This window comes from Leptidea sinapis, chromosome 1 (genome assembly GCF_905404315.1).
Source record: "Leptidea sinapis chromosome 1, ilLepSina1.1, whole genome shotgun sequence".
NCBI classification, from domain to species: Eukaryota; Metazoa; Arthropoda; class Insecta; order Lepidoptera; family Pieridae; genus Leptidea; species Leptidea sinapis.
The window spans coordinates 27,938,680-27,959,054 of NC_066265.1; the positions used below are offsets into that span (position 1 = coordinate 27,938,680).

Here is a 20,375-nt window from a genome sequence, read left to right on the forward strand (position 1 = left end):
AACTGGTGGCCTCTATCGTCTTCATATGGAAGTGATCACTTTCCACTAATTGTATCATTTCCTCAAAAAATTAGCGAAAAGTTGTCAAAGTCTCCTTCCCGGTTAAAATATAAACTTAAGGATGCTAACTGGTCATTATATAGAGATAAAGTTCAACAAAATTTATCAACCATACCTCCACTAAATGATAGCAATAATCATCTTTGTAATGAAGCTTTTACACAGGCCCTACTACAGGCTGCTGAGGAAGTTTTTCCTATTAAAAATAATAATGGCAATGGGTATATTCCATCACCTCCTTGGTGGGACAGTGAGTGTTCTGCTGCGATAGCTGAGAGAAAGATAGCTGAAAAAAATTACAGAGAAAATTCTACATCACAAAATTTTAATGTTCTTTGTAATATTATAACTAAAACACGTAAATTATTAAAACAAAAAAGATTCAATGGCTGGAAATCTTTTTGTGCCTCAATTTCACCAGACATTTCTCCATCTGAAGTTTGGCAAAATATTCGTAGATTCAGATCCTCTTTTAAACCTCCAAGGTCTCCTCTTATGGATAGCAGTACAGTTGATTTGTTTCTTGACAGATTAGCTCCACCATTTGTCCCATCTATAGATAATATGTCTTCTAACTCACAGCTTTCTCTCCTCCCCCAGCATGATAGTAGCAATTCATTCATTTCCTTTAGCCTTTCAGAACTCAAAGGGGTTCTTTCAAAACTAAGGGACTCAGCCCCTGGTTGTGATGGAATTCCATATTCCTTTTTTCAAAACCTGAATGATTCCTGCCTTTCTTATTTTCTCAGTTTAATTAATTCAATCTTAACATCAGGTAATATTCCTCCATCATGGAAAATCCATGAAGTTATCCCAATACACAAGCCCAACAAACCGATTAATGATCCATCATCATACAGACCAATTGCATTAGCTCCAGTTATGTCCAAAATTTCTGAACATTTAATTAAAACTAGACTAGAATGGTTTATTGAGAGTAAGGGGTTACTATCACCAAACCAGTTTGGATTTAGGAAAGGCAGGAGTACAATGGATAGTCTCAGTATTTTTATGACAGACTTAAGATTGGCATTTTCTTACAATAAGTCTGTGCTAGCGGCATTCTTAGATGTGTCGGCAGCCTATGATAATGTCAACCTTTCAATTCTGAAACAAAAAATGACTAATTTGAATATCCCACAAATTTTTATAAGCTTCACAATCAATCTTCTCTCTGGTAGAATGCTTAAAGTAATATCAGGAGACTCCTACCAATCCCGTATTGCCTGGAAAGGTTTACCTCAGGGCTCAGTTTTAAGTCCTTTACTTTACAATATATATTCTCATGATCTGGAAGCCTCCCTTAAGGGTAAAGTTAACACACTCCAATATGCAGATGATTTACTCCTCTATGTGTCTGGTGATTCTGTAGACAACATGTCTGATACTATGACACATTCCCTTAAGTTATTAAAAGTCTGGCTTGACAATAACACTTTAAGCCTTTCGGTTCCTAAAAGTATTATAGTCTTATTCTCACGTATGAGACTTCCTCCAGCAGTATCTGTATTTTATAATAACATTAGAATTCCCACTAAAAGTGAAGCAACATTTCTTGGGGTAATTTTAGACTCAAGACTTACAGGAAGCCCTCATTGCTACTATATAAGTGCCAAATGTGAGAAGATTATAAACATACTGCGTTGTCTCTCTGGAGTTTGTTGGGGAGCCCATCCTTTCTCTCTAAAGCTTCTATATAATGCTCTAATAAGAAGCATTTTAGACTATGGAACATTTATACTTGAACCCTGTAATGCAGTAGCTCTCCATAAGTTAGACATTATCCAGTCTAAGGCTCTGAGAATAATTGCGGGAGCTATGCGGTCGAGCCCTATTAACGCTTTGCAGGTGGAATGTTCTGAAGCCCCCCTGCACCTCAGACGTCAATTTCTTTGTGACAGGTTCCTGTTTAGAGCATTTCAAGTTTATACTCATCCTCTTTACTATAAGTTACGGTCTCTGTTGGAATGTATGGATTATTCGTACTGGGCTCATAAATCGCCGCCATGCCTTATTGTTAGTCTCCAAAAATACTTAGCTCTTCAAGCTCCAACACATAGATCACAATTTCTTCCTATATTTTGTGTTAACTATGATGCATTAATTTTAAATCCATCTATTTTGTTTGACTTTGGTGTTTGTAAACAAGATCCTTCTGCCAATGCCAAATTTATGGATATTATTGACAGTGACAGCCGATGGAAACATTGCCATTTAGTTTTTAGTGATTCTTCCAAACCCGGTCCTGAGAAGTGTGTGGGAGTTGGCATTTTTCATCAACAGTTTGGCATTGTACAGAAAATAAAATTGCCTCCAGAGACTTCAGTATTTACTGGAGAATGTTTTGGTCTGCTGAAGTCTCTGGAATACATTTTAATCATGAAATTAAAAAACACAATAATTTTTACCGACGCTAAAAGTGCCCTACAAGCCTTGGACAGATTTCCTTTTAGCAGTAACAATCATCCAGTCATTATTGCATGTCGTGATTTATTGTATCAATGTTGTAGCAAAAATTACACAGTTTCCTTTGCTTGGATTCCGGGGCACTCAGGAATCTTTGGCAATACCAAGGCTGATAGCCTTGCCAAAGCTGCGGTCAATGACGGAGATCTGGTTCCGTACCAAAACTTTTGTTGTGATTTGGCCCTCCTTCCTAAATCCCAGTTATTCAACTCTTGGACACATATGTGGCTTTCTTCAAGTCAGACTAAAGGTCGATATTACAGCACGATCCAGGTGGATATACCTCCTAAACCGTGGTTTTCAAATCTGACGTTTGGTAAAGCTACCACTTCGACTCTTATTCGTATGAGGCTGGGCCATGCATGCATTCCCTTGCATCTGGCAAGGCTCAACCTTTTGCCTAGTGATATATGTGAGTGTGGTAATGACGTTGGGGATTTTAATCATATATTCTTTGCCTGTCCTCGACATGACCGTTCCGCTTTTATTTCCTCGCTTTTGTACATTAAAATTCCTTTTCCTACTTCAATTTCTGTCCTTTTATCTAATATAAATATTGATGTATATAGAATTTTAGCTAGTTTTATTTTTCTTAACGATATAAAATTATAACCATTTATGTACTTATATACTAAATTTACCTGATCCTTTTCCAAATTCCGTTCCAATTCTCAATCCAATGACACACTTCCTCACCTTTTTGTATGGCTGACGCACAAACCGTGCAGGCCAATAAATGGCGCAAAAAAAAAAAAAAAGATAAAGAATAGTAAATAAAATTTAGAATAGTCAATAGATTATTTCTTCCGTAATAATTATTATCAAGGTTTTGTTAAAAAAAATAGGAATTAGAATCTTGGTAGTCGAAACCATATATTTAAGTAGGTATTACGTATTCAAAACTGCATCGATTGTGAATAATTTTGTTTCAAAGTCACCATATTTTTGTTGTAATGTTTACAGATAGCGATTTACAACAGTCTTTTTCAAAATGAGCATGCAACCGGAGGATCACAGGAGAAAGTGGGATAAAGAAGAATTTGAGAGAATCGCTGCTGAACGACTTCAAGCGGAACTCGAAGAAGATGAAAACTCGAAAAAGAAAGGTAGGTTTTACAGATAATACACGAACATTTGACTCTCAACCTTTACAAAAATTTATAGTTAATTATTAGTACAGCAAATAACCCTATAAAATATTGCTGAAGCAACAATTGTAACATATTATAAAGTCATCCGCTTCACCATCGCCATTAGCAAAGTGGAAAAGGATTCTGAATTGCAATGAAAGAAAAACATCAAAAATGCTTATAATAATTAATATGTAGTTAAACATTATAATATTTATAACTACAATTCCATGAAAGCTGCAATATATTTCACCACCATACTGGAGATTTGGGTTTGAAACTGTAGCATGAATGATTTTCTTTTGCCTCAATTATATAATATATAATATAGTATTTTAAATGGCTAGTGTTCCACCTTGTTTTTTTTATTACCCCATAGACTACTTACAGCAAAACTAATTCAGCATACTGAACTCACAAAACCATTTCAATTTTTCTGTTTTATATATTAATATTTGTATATTTTATAAGTTCATAAGGTATTTTAGAATAATGAGGTAAGAAAAAACATTTAAAAAGTTGGAAAGTTTTGGTTTTACTCCATTCCATTCCATTGTCTCAAGTGTAAATGTGATTTTATGTGTGATTGAGACTTCTCATTGTTCTTTTATTCAGATCCTCAATTTTCATCAATCATATCTGGGTGTTAATTTCAATATATGTTTATCTTAATTTCCAAATCCATCTAGTATAGAAAGTGCTTATGTGTCACATTCAAACAAATGGGAACATAAAAAAACAATATGTCATCCCATAGATGGAGAATGTTCCATAGATCAGTTTTAAAAATACCAAAATGGAAATGGATTAATGTGTCAAGATCACCTCACTAATTTAGGATTCAAATTGAATATAAAAATTTACCATAAACTGTGTTCCTTTTATTATCCAGTTTCCTACTATATTTATAGTATGGTGTACAGGTACTGTCTAATATCCAGACATAACCCTTAAAAAACTTACATTACTGTTACAGCTCCGCCAGTGAAAAGAGAATTATTGAAGCAAAGAGAGTACAGAGTTGACTTAGACTCAAGACTAGGGAAAAGTGTTGTTATAACAAAGAACACACCAACTTCACAGACTGGTGGCTATTATTGCAATGTGTGCGATTGTGTTGTTAAGGACTCCATCAACTTTCTTGATCACATCAATGGAAAAAAACATCAAAGGAATCTTGGGATGTCTATGAAGATAGAGAGAAGTTCACTAGATCAGGTAAAAATAATTATTTATCTAAGTGTCCATGCAATAGCTATTCGATGAATGTAACAACAATAGCATCTGGGGCACAATTGCCACTTTTGTTACTTACCAATTTCTTATTGCATCTTCTTATTTCTTTCTTATTTGAAATATAGCAAAACATTTCCAATGAGGTGTGCAAACAAATTGTTCAGAAATTGGCTCGTATCAATACCAAATACAGTATGAATTTGCTGACATGTCATTTTGTATCAGTTACAGTCAGTTTTTGTATCGTCAACAGTAGTGGCCGGGAAACCTTCACGAAAAATGTCACAGAGATTATCACATCCACATCTGTTTTCACTGAACCAGGCCTACACAGAGATATGAGTTGGAACTTACTTGCAGTGGCACCTCTCAATTTTCAGAATTATACCACATTGTTCATTTATTCATATTTCGATCATCATTGAGTCCCGTAGCCACTTGGTAGAGAAAGCCCCTAAAAAGCTTCATGTATTCCGTAAGGCAAGACAGCACTTCACTTCAAACCACTGTCTGTGCAACTATATAAGATGCTAGTTGGGCCTCACATGGAGCATTGTTATCTGTACCTCTGGGTGGTGTACTCAAATTATCAACAATAAAGTCATCTCCAATCCGCTTGACTTCTTTAGTGTTAGGTTCACCCCGATCTCCATTTTCTACTGTATAAATCACGGGCACTATTCAGAGTTCTTCAGGTTGATAGCAGCCGAAATCCACCAGCGGACATTATGTCAAAATGTGACATCCCACCCACATCACGTTGACATCGTCTGGCATTCGTAATCGCGAATTTTGCAGTACTTTGTTGCCTCACCCAAATAATTATTGTGAATCAATGTATATTTGGGTGAGGTGCTGGCTTCAGTTTTCCCGAACCGATGCGACTAAGGTATCTTCTAGCTTAGAGCATCCCACTTTATAGGCCGGAAACGCAACTCTTGACCTCTAGTGTTACTGGTGTTCACATATGGTTGCTTCTGAATCAATTCTGATGTCATCCCCTTTAATATAAATAAATAAAACAATGTGTATATAAACTACATTCATCCAAAGTAAAATGTTAGGACTACCAACTCTCGGAGTGTTCCATTTTCAAATACCCTAATAGTTTTTTATTACTTTAATCATTGAAATAGAGATGGTCAGTGCAGAAACTTGCACTATGGCCCATACTGGCAGGAATTATGAACTGCAGATAGATATTTCGTCTTATTATGATATAAAATCTTAAAACATAGGGAATGGAGCTACAAGCAGCAATGTGGCATATAAGGGCACTTTAAATTTACAAACATATTCCTACTTTGCTGACCAACTTATTAACAAGTTTACAGGATAGAAATAGGAGGGCAAATGCAATAATTCATGACTCTAACAGTAACTATTTGAAAGTGCCTGTAGGTTTTTATTCTTTACAAATTAGTAACACGAGGTGACAAGTTCTTTGAGTTTTTTATTTATAGCAATTTAAAACCTTTTTTTCAAGCAATTATTTTATATATTTAATTAATATAGCCTTTGTTGTTCTACCAATATTTTTAACACAAGTATATACTTTCAGGTCAAAGCACGTTTTGCATTAAATAAACGAAAATTAGAAGAAAAGAAAAAAGAGTATGAACTGGACACTAGACTGAAAGAGGCTGCTGAAGAAGAGGCCAGGCTAAAGGAGTTGAGAAGAGAAAGACGTCGGGACAAGAAGCGCAAGGTACAAGAAGATGATGAAGCTGATAATGTTCCGGTTCAGTCGGAAATTGCACAGATTATGGGCTTCTCCGGGTTTGGTGCTTCAAAATCCAAGGGATGAAAATTTTATCTTGTATATAATAAAATTATTAATCTAAGTATTACTTGTTTTGCAACAGTAAATAGTCGCACAATAAATAAAAAATAAATATTGCTACAAATTCCTTTAATCAGACTTTTCTATGGTAAAATGAAAAATCAGTTTACAGATTACTAAGGTGGAAATTGGTTACATAGCCTTTGAGAATACACCCTTTGATAATTGCCTTTCATATATGATCTTATTAAATATCTTCTTTATATACAATAAATCTTCCATACATGTGTTGAAAGTGAACTCCTAAACGGCTGGGCCGATTTCAACGAAATTTTTTGTGTGACTTCAGGGGATACGAGGATTGTTTTGATTCACAATTAAACTACTTCCAAAACGGCTGGACCGATTTTGATGATTTTTTGTGTGTTCCAGTGAATTTGAGATTGGTTAAGAATTTAGATTCTCAATTCAGTCCATATATAATTCTCCTGCCCATGTGTATGGTAGTGAATTCCTCCTAAACGGCTGGGCCGATTTTAACGAAATTTTGTGTGTGTCTTCAGGTGGATACGAGGATTGTCTAGATTCACAATTAAACTACCTCCAAAACGGCTGGACCGATTTTGATGATTTTTTTGTGCGTTCTAGTGAATTTGAGATTGGTTTAGAATTTAGATTCTCAATTCAGTCCATATATAATTCTCCTATCCATGTGTATGGTAGTGAACTCCATCTAACGGATTGTCCGATTTTTAAGATTTAAGACGTGTGTACAGAACGTCTGTCGGGTCCGCTAGTTATTTTATACCTACTGGATTCCCAACAATTCAAACAACCTTAAGTTGCACACAATCATATGGTTGAAGATGATACCGAGTCTGAAACCGCCCACGATATTAACCAGTTAATGCTCATTCGTCCTCACTTATATACCTAACCAATCCTTTAGCTGGAGGTTGTCTTGCATTAGTTTATTCGCAAAATCTAGGAGAATATCTCAACTTAAATAAAATATAACAAGTAACAATTGATAAGAACAATATTCTAAAAGCCCTTCTGTGCACTCAAATATACTTCTTCCCAAGTGTCCCCTCAACAGTAAAGCTGTGTATCATCATCAAATGTAACTGTTTTAGCACTTGGAAGCTGTAGTTGATACAGGTCGTTTATATAAGCTGATAATGATATGGAGCTGAGAATAGTTCCCTATGGAACGCCAAAATACACCGCGGCTTCATAACTAATCAACCTTTGGACGCATTGTGTTCTATTACAGAGGTAGCTTTCAAACAATTTTAGCTGCAAGCGCTTAATTCCGAGGCGATCAAGCTTTTCTAAAAGGATAGGGACAAAGAAGTGTCGAAAGCTTCGGCCAAATCCAGAAAAATGGCGATGGAATTTCCTCTGTTATCCATATTTTTAACTAAAAAATTTGTAAGTTCATGAACGGCGACAGCTGTTTACTTTCTAGATCTGAAACCGAATTGTTTTGTTTATAGTAGACTGTTTTTCTCCAAATAGCTGACGAGTCTTTTTAGTTATACGTACTAGTATCTCTGACAGTGTGGTATCGAAATAGGTCCTAAAGTTATTGATACAATCTCTGTCCCCACTCTTATGAATCGGGAATCATTGAATTATTGAAAGTAACACCAATAATATTAGATTTAAATAAAATACATGTCTGTTCACAGACGTGTTTCATTTCCTTGTGACTTTGGCCATTAGGAAATGATTGCATAATATGTTCCTTGATCGTGTCAACTTTTTTGTACTAGTGTATACGCCAGTTCAATAATACATGTATACAGGGTGTCCCAAAGTTATGGGACATGAAGGGAAAGTACCTTAAATATCGTAGATAGGGTATTTTACTGAAAGAAGACTTTATGTAAGTTTTAAAAGTTGGAAATTCTGCATTCAAAGATTTTCTAAAAATTACTTGCCTCGTATGGGAATCGAACCAACTTAAATGTAAAAAAACACCCCTACTTTTATGATATGTAGATATGAGAAAGTAGTCAATTAAGTGGGTATTTTTTTGGAAATTAATTAATTAAATGCTCAAAATGTGATCCCTCCTGTCTTACGCAAATCGCCAATATTTTAATGAGTCCGCTGCCTTTTGATTTTCTTATCATTTTATGGTGAATACTATCGAGTATGATATGGCACAATTCTGTTTGTAACTCGCTCACATTCTCGTATCGCTTTTAAACTAAAAAAAGCTACGCTCTAAAGTATTTTAATTATGAAGTTACTTATGTACGAATAATCAATGCTATCTTTGGAATGATAATATCTCTACTTTTCGAACGTCGTCGTCGGCACTAAATAACTTTCATGAAATTTGACTCAAACATTTAACGTTGCTCCTTTCTTTTAAAATACTATGTTACTTAAGAAGAGTTATTCGATTTAGCCATTCTTTCGATTGGCACCATAAAAGTAGGGGTGGTTTTTTTTTACATTTTAGTTGGTTCGAGTCCCAGACGAGGCAAGTAATTTTTAGAAAATCTTTGAATGCAGAATTACTAACTTTTAAAAATAACATAAAGTCTTATTTCAGTAAAATACCCTATCTACGATATTTAAGGTATACTTTCCCTTCATGTCCCATAACTTTGGGACCTCCTGTATATAAAAGAGGATGTATGTATGTTCACCTAACCGATTCGACTCGGCGACATTGAAGCATAGAGTGTATTTTCAACCCATCTCCTAGTGTTGCGGATGTCCATAGGCGGCTGCGTCACCAATAAAGAATCCAAAATCATAATTCTATAAGTATTTAAACAATATAAACCATTTATATAAAATGTTTAACATACCTGTTAATAACCCATTGTGTACCTGCACCTACTAATAGGTACTTACCTGACTGTATTTGATTGTAATCGGCGGAGCTTCTGTAAACAAGGTATTGTGTTGGAGCTATCATGTGTAACAAAGGTCATTAGATATAGTTATACAGGCACAGCATTCTCATGTTATATCAAAGTATTTACCTACTTGTTACCTGGAATCCCTGCTAATATTATAAATGTGAATGTAAGTTTGTTACGCATTGACTAGAGCATGGAAAATGACATAGGCTACCTTTAATGGCAAAAAAATAAATCGAAGTGTTGAGATAGGGCATGGAATATTGTATGGGAATTTGTTATTTTCGGAGATAAAACCATGAAACTGTATTAGGCACTTGATAAGTAGTAGATAATTTATAAACATTTGTTCGAGCATTTTTGAAACTCTGACCTACATGGGGATGAAATAGGATATTCAAGTTCGCAGGAAAATACTACTAAAAAGATTGTCCACATTGACAAGGGATATCCGCTGTATCATAGAAGAGCGCTGCCAGCGGAAAGAGCAGTTTGTATGTGTATTATTTGAAAATTATCCTAAAAAAGGAAAATGCTGCCCAAGGTAAAAATTCCACGCAGACGAAGTCGCGAGTAAAAGCTAGTTTTTATATATTAGTCATAGTATTTTAAAAAATACATTTTTTATGGAAGTAGAGGACAAACGAGGGAACGGGTCACCTGATGTTAAGTGATCACCGCCGTACACATTCTCTTGTAACTGCAGATGAATCTCAGGTGCTTTGCCGGCCTTTTAGAAAATATGCGCGCTTTTTTGAAGGCACCCATGTCGTCCTGGAAACACCGCAAACGTAAGCTCATTCCATAATTTGGTTGTTCGTGAAGAAAAGCCGGACATTCAGATGGTAATCCAATCAAAATCAAAGAGAATTTAAACACTACGTTCAAGAGACGGGAGTTACATACAAAATAATGAGAAATGTCGCTTGTATTGTACTGCGCTAAATCTTGATACCAACATAATCAACTAATGACGTAATATCAGAGCTGCCAATTTAATAAATATATAGAGTTGGAACCAATCCATAATTTTTATCAATAATTAACTCATAATATATATATATATATATATAATCAAACGGAAATGACACGAATGTCAAAAAAATTTTTTTTAATACTGAATCTACTGCTACTTCGTGAAGGGTTGAGCTATTGAGAAGTAGTAGCAAGAGACTGATTGCCACTATTTTAAGTCAAGATTTACATTTTCATCATTTTACAAATCATTTCAATTACAATATAATATGTAAAGTGATGCAACAAACATACTCAAACGTCAATAGTTAACCAATATTCAGTCTATCTCTTACTTGAGATAAAAATCGTAATTATCGTTGACTTTTCTGTCCCAATAAACTTATCGACGGCAACTCACCTTATCCGTACAGGCTGTTTGTCAATGGGACGACGTATAGCTTACCAGCGATAGAAGTTTGTATGGAAATTGCAATTCATGCGTGTCAATATAAGGCGATAAGTATGACTTATCGGGTATATTGGGACAGCTTCAGATTATTGACAGATAATTACTGACAGTAGAAGGTAGTAATTTATCTCTATCTGTAGATAGTATATTGTGAACGGCCGTAACACGAGTACTAGGTCAAAAAAGTAAATGTAAATTAATACAAAACAAAAGTTATTGAGTACAGTATTCACACACACCGTCAATAAATAAAGGCATGTGAGCATTTTATATGCGATTATAAATAAATATATATAATAACTTTTAAGAATCTGAAACCGAGCCTCCGGCAAAAAGATCATCCTACCACCACAAGCAGCGCCCGTTCACGAGCATGACGCATGAGCTAGCCATCGTCTCCCTCAACCATGTTTTAGAGATGGGGACGACCCGTCCCATGTCGCCGCCACAAGCAGTGACATTTAAGCTAATATGACGAAGCCTGTTACGAGAATGATATATCAACAAAGTAATTTGTGGCGTGTCGTGCGAAGTTGGACATTCGGCGGCAGGAATCAGGTCAAGACGCTCTTCGTAACGTATCAGGGATAGACCTAGGTCAATCAAACCTTTAATATACCCATATTGATGTAAAAATAACAACATACCTGTATAGACGCCCTGACCGATTTATTTTGTGGCGACTGGTATAAGGCTACCTACTTTAGCTCGTTCGGGTAAGGCTGCTAAGGCAAATTTACAACAGTTATAGGTAAAATATTTACAAAACGATTATATATTATGTTGTAAGTAAATATTTTTATTTAATGAATTTTACTCGCTTGACAAATGTTGAACTGTACAATTACATTATTTCGCATTGCATACCTTTACAGTGTTATTTTAAGCTCACCAAATTATAACTCGGTTTCCGGTTGTCAATTCTGAACATAAAAAATAAACAGCATGACTGGTGCGGCACTACTGATAGGTACTCGAGGGCGTGATATTTGGCGATCATATTATTATTTGACCACTTAGTAAAGTTAACAGAAAGGTAATTAATTATTTACGCAACGCATGGTCTCTCACGGACGCACGGATTACACGCTGATCGCGGAAGTAAAAAGAGCACTTGCGCCATGTACTTAATAATCGCACAGTGTCGTGATGTTTCCACGCTTAATTTAATTATAGGGAAATTTGTTCCAAAATTAAGTACTTACCTAATCTATAGGATATTTAATATAATCGTAATATAGTAAAATCTGTAAATTTAATATTAAAAAAATATAATTAATAGTACATACTATGTACTATTAATTATATGTACTACATAGATTCTACAAACAATGCTGAATCCAAAATAGTACTTCATAGATTTTTTTTGTCTATTAATAATTGACCTGAAGAGGTGGTAAAACCAGTGGAATCTGCTGTATTTCTTGGCATTACTCTTGATTCCAAATTGCACTGGGGCCCCCATATTGAAGGATTAGCGAATAGGCTTAGTTCTGCAGCATATGCGGTTAAGAAAATTAGACGGTTAACTGACATAGATACGGCGAGATTAGTATACTTTAGTTATTTTCATAGTATTATGTCCTATGGTATATTGTTATGGGACAGTGCGGCCGATATTAATACCATCTTTGTGCTGCAGAAGAGGGCTATTCGCGCGACTTATAACCTAGGTCCTAAAGAAAAATTTAAAGAAATAAACATTTTGACTGTTGCTTCTCAATACATTTTTGATAATGTTCTGTAAACTTTTGCTCGTTAAAAGTTTTGCGTAACTTAAAAAACAATATGTAATAACCAAAATATTATTTTTATTGCTTTTCAAAGTACGTACTCTCCTTTACATTTAAAACATTTTTTCATGCGATTGAATCATTCTTTAAAAAATTAAGGGTAATAGTGAAACCTCTCATATTATCATTGAAGTAAAGCCAATAACTTCCCAAATTTTTGAAAATTTTCAAATTTCTTTGCGGGAACTTAAAAAGTAATTTCAGTTTCGAGAAAACTGCTAATTTACACGCTTTTTATTTGCTTCACCTGTATCTATATATGTTTCTTTGTAACCGACTCATTTGGGCGCGATTTGGACCCACTTTTAACTGCCTGATGTCGTTCAAACTTCGAATATATATCGAGGATCGATGACAATACATTAATTTGATAAAATTATTCCATTTTTCAATTTGTAAAATCAGATTTTTGTTAATTTATATAATTTTTTTAGTTCAGTCTTCTATAAAAAGCGTGTTTTTAGTTGTTTTTTAATCTACTATTTATTTAGAGCTGTAGAGCACTAAACCTCGCTACGCTTATGAGGCGTGCAGATAGAATTTCTTAACACTACATTAGTTAGGGTCAATTAGACTTTTTCAAATAGTCTGCGCTTTCAATTGTCATTAAATGTTGTAAAAATTACTAAATCTACCGTAATATGTACGAAAAAATCTAGAGATCGTGAGAATAAAGTATAATAAACCCAACAGCCACTCTTTTCTTTTACAACATATATAACAAATAAGTAAGGTCCTGCCTCCAATGTCGTGTTCAAAGTTGAAAAGCGTTTTAAACATCCAATATGTAAAAGAAGTAAACTAAATAATATGAAGACGCAAGACAATTTTTACCTTTGTTTGGAATAATTGTAGGCCAAACAATAATTGTAGATACTTTCATTTATAACGGAATTTTTTATTTAAATTTAATTTAGTAAATCTGACTTCGATCAAATAGAAGAAAATAAATAACGCTTTATGCTGCAAAATTTTCACCAAAATGGATAGGCAGTCTTTTATCTGTAATGTTCTAACTATCCTGAAGAGACTAAATATTGTATAACTATGTTTATAATGTTGTTTTATAGTCTAATGCATCCAACATCGATCAGAAGTGAGCCCAAATAATGACTCAATAATTAGTCAATTTTCAAGAGCTGGATCGGGGCCTTCCTATACATACTCAATGTTACATACATAGTATTATATGATAGATAAAAAACTGGCATGTGACTGTATCATCTACATGGATTTTTGATAAAATTTTAGCCACTGGATTATATAACTAGCAGTGCTGCGTGTTTTTCGTTAAGTCCCCCATAATACATACTCTTTATGATCATTTATACGTCTAGATAGACTTTGACAGCTGTGAAACCTCTATTTATGCTTAATATAGCGAGTGTAAGACGTAGCCTGTCCCGCACTCTAAACTAATATTCCTAGCCTATTTTTACCGGTTGTCTAACAGCAAGAGATTCTTTCTAGATTCTAGACGTATAAATTATCTATATAATTGTCGAGTGTATAGCCGAGTGGTTAGCGATCCTACCTACTAAGCTAGAGGTCTCTCTAGAGGAATCTCGGTAGGTGCAAGCATTTATATGATGAATATGGATGTTTGTTTCCGAGTCATGGATGTTTAAATGTATTTATGTATGTTTATATGAATCTATGTATGTTTAAGTATATTAATTAAGTATATTGTATTAAGTATATCATTATCTTGTAACCCATAACACAGGCAAGATAATTTGTGTGAAAAGTGTGTCAATATTATATTATCTAAGCTCTTTACGTCTCCAGCCACAGATGTAGTGACGCCGTCGTTCACGTACTCGGATGCCTTCATTATTTCCCGGCACAGTTCACTCTGTCATATAGTGAATATAGATTGTTTCCAACTGTTTAAAAATGCTTTTTTTTTAATTTTGATTTGGCTATTTGACGAGTAAGGATCGACAAAGTGTTATTCAAATATAATTTTTTATCACTAAATCACCCTTCTTTTTCTATATAACTATGTCATACTAATTTATTAAATGCGCAATCGAGAGAACTCGCGGAGAGCTGAGGATTGAAACATAAAAGACCATCATAGCTTCTACAAGTCAAAATTCTTAACGGTAGTGACGCAGTGTATACCTTATACTACCTTAAATACCTTAAAATGGAGGTACTGCTCCCGGTGGATCGTGTGCAATAACATACTGTCCATTACTCAACTTTATGATTTCTTTGATTGCTTAGCTATTAATTTAATGAACTTTGAATGTAGATTAAAGGTAAGTACGTATATTTTATTTTTCGAATTGCCTGCTACTATTGAAGAAAATTCAAAAACCGTTAAAAAAGTCAGTTTGAAATAAACGGAATAAATAGCATCTGGTGAATCTGGGAATAACACACACACACACAATTCATTTGTATCTTCTATTCAGGAATTGTGGTAACGTACATCCAATTGTTGTCCTGTACAATTACAAGTCATGATTTCCGCTACAATCAAACGCCACGCCTTCCTATAAAACGCAAGTTCACAGTCATTGCAATAATTATTGTTGAAGGTAATTGTTGACTTCAACACGGCTTCAACATGAAGTCACACAAAATAGTAATTCTATTTTTAATATTTATTTATTCCTGTTGTGTTGCGTATGAGGTGGGTAGTAGTAGCTATTAATAATATTATTATTACTTAATTAAAAATATTCTGCATTAATCGACCCATTTTTGAGAAGTGTGTTTAAATTGGGCGCGCTTTCTTTTTTAATGGAAGATGAAGTCAAACGAGTTCACCTGATGTTAAATGATTAGCGACTCCCAAATATTCTCCTGGAACACCAAAGGAATCACAGGAATTGCGCGCTTGTTTTGAAGGTACTTATGTTTCATCATCCTGGAAACACTGCGGAATTACTTTCGCTCATTTCATTGTTTGGCTGTACTTGAATTTCGTTACTGGAGTAGTAAAAAGTAACCCAGTTTATTTTTAAGTGATCATTAAAAGGAATTTGTTTTCTCAAAATTGATTCCTTTAGAATTCTTTTTGATGTAATTTCTGATATATTTGATACTACTACCGCTTCGGAAACAAATGGAGCTCTGAGAGAGAAGAAGCGGCGCAAAAAACTCTATATATATATATCTCTAAAATTGTGTATTTCCTGCTATACCGGTTATTAATTAACTATCATTTGTTTTTTTCAGTTGAAACAATCCGAAATAGCAGATTCAAGTAAGTATAACTAATTATCTACTGTGTTGAGGGTAACCTTGGTTAAATTTCTTTTGCCCAGACAATTACCTACTGCGATTAACACAACTACATCTACTCGTAGCAAGTACCAGAATAAAAGTACTTACTACGAGTACTATTGTGAGCCGTACGTCGTAATGCTTCTGTGCTTAGGAATCTAAACATAATTATCAACTCATTATTTAGGATGTTCAAGGTAGACTTTCGCGACACGATGTAGCAAAATGTTTTCGAGGTGCTTTATAATACCAATATTTGGAAACTATGATCTCCTGGCGCTCCCGAAGTGACGGTGAAAAGATCGAATATGCTTGGCCCTTGGAACCACTTCTTTTATGGTAAAAGGGTTTATTTACAAACAAGCGTTCCAAGTGAGGTAACCGGTGGTGGGAGATCACTGAGTAAGCGTTACCCGCCTTTTAGGTGAGCGTACCTAGGCCCTTTTTTTGATGGAACCTATGTCGCATCGATCAAATTGATGATCTATCAAATTCTTAAAGATATTTTTATTATTTGTAACTAAATATTCATCGGTTTCGAAGTTGGAGTTTCGAATGAATCTTTTATATAAAAATTTACTACTAACAATACTTATAAGTATATTAATATTCCACATACAAATGTTCACACCTATAACCTCCGTGACGTTGCTGACAACAGATTGGCAATACAGGTTTATAAAGCACAATGTCAATCCCTACTGATCTATTGCATATCTGTGTGGGGTGGAGCAGCCACTTCACACCTTATTGAAGTAGAAAGAGTTCAAAAAGCTATCATAAGGGTGATGCTCGGTAAACCTCGTAGATACTATAACCCCACTGAGGAACTATACAAAATCTCCGAACTTCTTACGGTACGGCAGCTGTATATATACAGAAGCGCTACTCGTTACCATCGGATGCACCGAATTCCACCACTGGACAGTACTTCCCGGCGTAGACCTGTAATACACATTCCCCGAACAAAGAGTTAATTTGCACAACGCCAATTTAACTATTTGAGACGATATCTTTATAAAAACATAAAATTATGCATTCTAATATACATAACTATATGAACTTAGTTACAAACTCAAGAACATGCTAAGGAACCTAAATTACGAAACTACTGAAAATCTTATTCGTTAATGTCTACTTATATTAGGTATTGTATTTGATAAATAAAAAGCTTAACACATACACACAAACACACAACAAACACCCTTAATTATATTACATAAATTAGTTATTGTTGTCATCATTCGTTGCATAACCACCATTGTTAGTCAACTTAAAATATGTTAATGTTTGTTTTCGTTGACATTCTACATTGCACAACTGGGAAGAGACTGACCCCCATGTCACGGGCTATCCAAGTTTGGGAGTCGAGGGTAATTTTAATCAAAATTGTATTTTCTTTTTACAAGAATACAGATTTATTATTATAATTCAAACCGAGACCTTAAGGTCCTTAGGTTACCCACCTAGCTTAGTTATGGTCGCATAAGCTATTGGGCCATTATCAAGTACATACCTTATTTCATGATCAGATGTTTCCTTGCAGGAGAACCAAATGAAATACAATCATTCCTGAGATTAAAACGTCAACTAGAGGATTTAGATAGCGACTTGAATACTGAAGAAACACAAGATACAAAGGATCCTAGTTTTTGGGATAGAATGATCAAAATTGCGCTCAATTTGTTTAGTAAATTGGTACAGTGGTTGAATACATAAATTTTATGAATTTTAAGTCTATTTATTCGGAAATAAAGAAAGATGGTGTATTTATAATTTTTTTCCCAATTTAAGTAACATGTCGAAAATTCAATGGACATATTTTGGATTCCACTTCTATAATGCCTATTCACGTCTAGTATGTATTTTGGAAAAAAACTTTTTTCAGCATCAAAATAAACTATAATCAACATACTTTTTCTATTAGCAGCAAATAAGCTTGTAAAGGTCGGAACGCATTAAGGTACGGACAGACGTGCTCATTACTAGCACGAAAGCATGCATTTATTGAGCATGTGCTCATTAGTAGCACGTTTGTACTGTAATGAGCATACTTATTTAGAGCGTGCTTAAAAATCAACCGACGTTTGATTTTCGAGCATGCTACCTGAGGCGCGGGTAGAAGGGGGCGTGCTCCGAGCGCGTCTAAACAGGTTTGCTTATTAGCATGCTATTATCGATTTGATCTCGAACCGCGGCGGGCGACTATGATTATTTTATTGAGTTCTGTATGGATATCACTGTCACTATATCTTTGTACATCCATTTTGTCCAAGAGCCTGGTGCCAAATAGCAGCCCGTCTGTCCGGTACGTTTGCTTTGAGTATGCTTAAGCAAGCATGCTTATTGCTGGCAAATGTGAACAGTTGCATGAGCATGCTCACTTTAAGCATACTTAAAAGCACGCTTTTTTTGAGCACGTCTCTCCGTACCTTTACAGTGGCTTCACGTCGCTAAACGGTACCTATCGCAGCTCGCGTCATTTCTATAGCAGTTTGCGTGCGAGCAACATTACAAGACGAGCGATAGTGACGAGATTTAGGTTATTATTTCTTTATTGTGTGCAGAAGAAGAACCTATTAATGAATAAGAAAAAAAATAAGATTTCAAATAGGCTTAAACTAAGCGCTTTTGAATCGTTACCACAAATATTTCTTTTAAATTACTGAATCTAATGTAATCATAATGTTTCGGAAAAAGTAGAAAAGAACATACAAGAAACACTTTTTAGAATGTCTGTAATATACAAAATAAATTAGTTTGTAAGGGTATGCATCAAAAATAAACTAATAATTAAATTATTTTTATTTATTTATTAAAATTAGTTAAATTATAAGACAAATTTAAAGTTTGAAAGACACTGCAAGATTAATGCATGCAATGCGTAAAATGCATGTATCTTAGAATATTGACACTATAGAAGTAGTCCCCGCGTGCCCCTTTTGGATAGCAATAGTTTTGACAGGAGTAGTCTTAGGTGTTGTCTATTATTAGTCTTAAATTTGCATTAAGTATGTAAGCGACAAATGGACGAACTATTCAATATCACCCCAACCGATTTTGATATTGTTTTTTTATTGGAAAGGATATACTTCAAGGGTAGTTTGACGAGAGTTTATGTTCTTATTATGGAATCCATCACAAAGTAACAGAAATCCTCAATTCTTAGGGGCAAATTAACCATACTCGACCGAATTTTTTATATGCTATCCGGATATTTGAGTCGTCTACCGTAACGTCGTTATGATCAAGTAATTGTCGTGGTCAAATATGATGATCAATGGAACCCCTTTACGGCTTCATTACTTTACTCATTATCTGTAGCAGAATTTCTTACTGTCTGTAATCATATTACAATAGTTTACGTTCGTTGCTGCATTGCTGCATGACGCAACGTTCTATTTTAGCAATTCGCAAGTCTCTTTTGAAATTGTCCTCGAGGTAGATTTACTCTATTGAAATAGGAGTATCTCCTTGGCTTCGTTGGTTTCATTAAACAGCGCTGTCTCACCAGTGGGAGGCTCCTTTGCACAAGAAGCCGGCTAATTCTAAGAATTATTAAACGGAATAATTTATTATATTAAGCGACTGTGGATCTAATTTTTTAAAGTCGATGCATTTTGTTTTCATTACAAAAAGTATATTATATAGGTATGTAAATTTGTGTCGTAAGATGTAATTCCGTTAGGAGTAATTTTAATCATAACAATAATGTGCTATCCAAAAGGGGCACGCGGAGACTACTTCTATAGTGTCATTATGCTAAGGTTTAATTACTCATGAAGACTGTGCTTGCAGCTGTCGCAACTCGCAACAGCTGATGACGTCTCATGTAAGATCTTAGGCTTAGCACGCACTGCGATTAAAGGCGACCGGCTTAGAAATTGCTGAAACCGCAAAACTGCATACAACCTCGCACTGCGGTTGGCGTTTTGCTTAATTTTAATCCAGTATCACCATGGATTTCTGGCGAGCAGCATATTGTGTTGCGGCTTTGGTTTTCAAAATAGAAAAAAGAAAACGAAAACAGCGCCGCTGTAGGTACTGGGTACATTATCAGATCAAAGACATTTGAAAGGATATTTTTGCAAAATGTACGACGTACGGCAGCATCCCGATGAGTTTATTAATTACTACAGAATGTCCATTGGTACTTTTGACAAATCATTATATTGTATTATATATATTACACCTGTATGTACAATATAAAGACACTGCACTTCGTAAGGCAATATCACCTAAATATCTATCCTCTACCAAATACGGTAAACCGCCGTGCGTGGGCCACCAATCACCATACTAATACTATGGGGCACAAAAAAAACGCGTTTGAACAAACCGCGATCTTTTGATTTG

The 20,375-nt window shown here is 34.8% G+C and overlaps 2 protein-coding genes across 2 annotated transcripts; both read left to right on the forward strand.

The window, feature by feature from the left end:
* The first annotated feature begins 3,278 nt into the window (after nt 1-3,278).
* LOC126969849 (zinc finger matrin-type protein 2) lies at nt 3,279-6,808 on the forward strand. Its single transcript, XM_050815429.1, has 4 exons — nt 3,279-3,407; nt 3,490-3,632; nt 4,633-4,874; nt 6,454-6,808. Exons 2-4 carry the CDS (start codon nt 3,518-3,520, stop codon nt 6,697-6,699), a joined length of 603 nt encoding a protein of 200 aa, XP_050671386.1. The 5' UTR covers nt 3,279-3,407; nt 3,490-3,517; the 3' UTR covers nt 6,700-6,808.
* An 8,519-nt stretch (nt 6,809-15,327) lies between these two features.
* On the forward strand, nt 15,328-17,748 carry LOC126969897 (uncharacterized). The gene is made up of 3 exons (XM_050815519.1): nt 15,328-15,423; nt 15,972-15,999; nt 17,566-17,748. Exons 1-3 carry the CDS (start codon nt 15,358-15,360, stop codon nt 17,736-17,738), a joined length of 267 nt encoding a protein of 88 aa, XP_050671476.1. The 5' UTR covers nt 15,328-15,357; the 3' UTR covers nt 17,739-17,748.
* The last annotated feature ends 2,627 nt before the right edge of the window (nt 17,749-20,375 follow it).

What these genes read in the sequence shown, in the direction of transcription:
- LOC126969849 (XM_050815429.1), top strand. Translation starts at nt 3,518, where the DNA reads ATGAGCATGCAACCGGAGGATCACAGGAGAAAGTGGGATAAAGAAGAA. An exon ending in TGAAAACTCGAAAAAGAAAG is followed by an intron (nt 3,633 to 4,632) that starts GTAGGTTTTACA and finishes TTACTGTTACAG; the next exon opens with CTCCGCCAGTGAAAAGAGAA. An exon ending in AGAGAAGTTCACTAGATCAG is followed by an intron (nt 4,875 to 6,453) that starts GTAAAAATAATT and finishes ATATACTTTCAG; the next exon opens with GTCAAAGCACGTTTTGCATT.
- LOC126969897 (XM_050815519.1), top strand. Translation starts at nt 15,358, where the DNA reads ATGAAGTCACACAAAATAGTAATTCTATTTTTAATATTTATTTATTCC. An exon ending in CCTGTTGTGTTGCGTATGAG is followed by an intron (nt 15,424 to 15,971) that starts GTGGGTAGTAGT and finishes TGTTTTTTTCAG; the next exon opens with TTGAAACAATCCGAAATAGC. An exon ending in ATCCGAAATAGCAGATTCAA is followed by an intron (nt 16,000 to 17,565) that starts GTAAGTATAACT and finishes GTTTCCTTGCAG; the next exon opens with GAGAACCAAATGAAATACAA.